This window comes from Limulus polyphemus, unplaced genomic scaffold, assembly GCF_000517525.1.
Source record: "Limulus polyphemus unplaced genomic scaffold, Limulus_polyphemus-2.1.2 Scaffold8879, whole genome shotgun sequence".
Taxonomy (NCBI): domain Eukaryota; kingdom Metazoa; phylum Arthropoda; class Merostomata; order Xiphosura; family Limulidae; genus Limulus; species Limulus polyphemus.
The window spans coordinates 19,457-22,213 of record NW_013674489.1 but is presented as its reverse complement, the minus strand read 5'-3'; the positions used below and the strand labels follow the sequence as shown (position 1 = coordinate 22,213).

Here is a 2,757-nt window from a genome sequence, read left to right as displayed (position 1 = left end):
AGAAACTGTCATACTTTATAAAAAACACATTCAATAACAGTTAAAACAGTTTAAATGGTTCTTACCCTTGTCAACCTGGTGATGGTGTAGAACAATATAACAGTTTAAATGGTTCTTACCCTTGTCAACCTGGTGATGGTGTAGAACAATATAACAGTTTAAATGGTTCTTACCCTTGCCAACCTGGTGATGCTGTAGAGAAATATAACAGTTTAAATGGTTCTTACCCTTGTCAACCTGGTGATGGTGTAGAACAATATAACAGTTTAAATGGTTCTTACCCTTGCCAACCTGGTGCTGGTGTAGAGAAATGTAACAGTTTAAATGGTTCTTACTCTTGCCAACCTGGTGCTGGTGTAGAGAAGTATAACAGTTTAAATGGTTCTTACCCTTGTCAACCTGGTGATGGTGTAGAGAAATATAACAGTTTAAATGGTTCTTACTCTTGCCAACCTGGTGTTGGTGTAGAGAAGTATAACAGTTTAAGTGGTTCTTACCCTTGCCAACCTGGTGCTGGTGTAGAGAAATGTAACAGTTTAAATGGTTCTTACCCTTGCCAACCTGGTGCTGGTGTAGAGAAGTATAACAGTTTAAATGGTTCTTACCCTTGCCGACATGGTGCTGGTGTAGAGAAATGTGATCGACTTGGTTTTTTGTGTCGCATAGAAGAATCTTTTTCTGAGTCAGGACCACGAGCATGAGAAGAGTACTTCTCATTCTCCATCATCCAGTGATACACCCTACAAAGTGAAGATAATTTACACTGTGTCTTTCAATGAAGCCAATAGTAAAGAACACAATGTCACGTGTCATCCATCATTGAACAGACCAACTACATGTGTACAATGTCACGTGTCATCCATCATTCAACAGACCAACTATATGTGTACAATGTCACGTGTCATCCATCATTCAACAGACCAACTATATGTGTACAATGTCACGTGTCATCCATCATTCAACAGACCAACTATATGTGTACAATGTTACGTCATCCATCATTCAACGAACCAACTACATGTGTACAATGTCACGTGTCATCCATCATGCAACAGACCAACTACATGTGTACAATGTTACGTGTCATCCATCATTCAACAGACCAACGACACTCATACAATGTCACGTGTCATCCATCACTCAACAGACCAACTACATGTGTACAATGTCACGTGTCATTCATCATTCAACAGACTAACTACATGTGTACAATGTCACGTGTCATCCATCATTCAACAGACCAACTACATGTGTACAATGTCACGTGTCATCCATCATACAACAGACCAACTACATGCATACAATGTCATGTGTCATCCATCATTCAACAGACCAATTACATGTGTACAATGTCACGTGTCATCCATCATACAACAGACCAACTACATGCATACAATGTCACGTGTCATTCATCATACAACAGACCAACTACATGTGTACAATGTCACGTGTCATCCATCATTCAACAGACCAACTACATGTGTAATCCTAAAGAAATTGTACAATTTCTACTCCTTAGCCTTTTCTATTCTGATATAAAGTGTGGGAAATTTTTACTGTATATAATTACATATCTCCATATTACATATACAAATTTCTTAATGTGTGTATTTACATATAAAAAGTATAAACACTTTACTGTGTATATTAACAAATAGGGCTTGGAAAATAAGCAATTTAAGTCATTAATCAGCTCAAAACACAATCCATTTTAAAAACAACATGTAATCACCCATCAAACTTACAATATATCATTTATTGAAACTGTTTAAATAAGTTTACATGAACAAATGGACAGGTTCAGAGTGACACTTGAGGAGAGTCTCGGAGGAATAATTTACAAAAGTATCAGGTGGAAAGGATGATGCTTGAAAAGCCTTTTGTCTTCTGTCTTCAGGTCACTTTGCACTGGTTTTTGTGGTGCATGGGAAGATTGGAGAGGACTTAACATGGTTGGTTGGTGGAACAAGAAATGATTTGAGCAACGGTAGCCACAAACTACTGATTTCAAGGCCCAAGTCTTTATTTAGCAATAGTTTCATTGCAATGTTGTAAAAAGAATGTTTGATTTTTCATGTTTTACAGAATTTACCCGAGTTGACACCCTGGGGTTTCACATTTAGAGTTGTTGAGTGAAATCAGTTGGGACACTATTAAAGTAGACTGTAACATCAAAACTGACAAGGACATCCTGGGGTTTGACATTTAGAGATGTTGAATGAAATGCTTTGAGCTGTGGACATTATGTTCAATATTACCCCATTGTGTTGATAGGATAAGTAATAAGTTAAGTGATGGCAAGGTGAGTTTATGGCACTGATATTAACTCTGACAAGTTTGTCGATCTTAGGCAATCCATAAAACTGTGGAGGATAGTTAATACTGGTTCTTGGTTGTGTTTTCATTTTTGGGTTTGTTTAAAGTTCTATTGATGAGACTCTCTGTTTTTTATGTAGGGTAATTGTTGAGCTTTTTGTATTGGTAGCAGTCTAGTAACTATATGATCTTGGTGTGTGGTAGCCATCTAGTAACTGTCTGATCTTGGTGTATGGTAGCCATCTAGTAACTGTCTGATCTTGGTGTCCGATCGCCATCTAGTAACTGTCTGATCTTGGTGTATGGTAGCCATCTAGTAACTGTCTGATCTTGGTGTCTGGTGGCCATCTAGTAACTGTCTAGTCTCAGTGTCCAATCGCCATCTAGTAACTGTCTGATCTTGGTGTATGGTAGCCATCTAGTAACTGTCTAGTCTCAGTG

General features: G+C 37.9%; 1 protein-coding gene across 1 annotated transcript in view; it reads right to left on the bottom strand.

The window, feature by feature from the left end:
* Positions 1–2,757, bottom strand: part of LOC106475618 (axin-1-like) — a 17,028-nt gene that overhangs the window by 6,125 nt on the left and 8,146 nt on the right. The window contains exon 7 of the mRNA XM_013936295.2: positions 606–740. Within this exon, the coding sequence (XP_013791749.1) occupies positions 606–740 (135 nt within the window). The remainder of the gene's footprint in view (positions 1–605; positions 741–2,757) is intronic.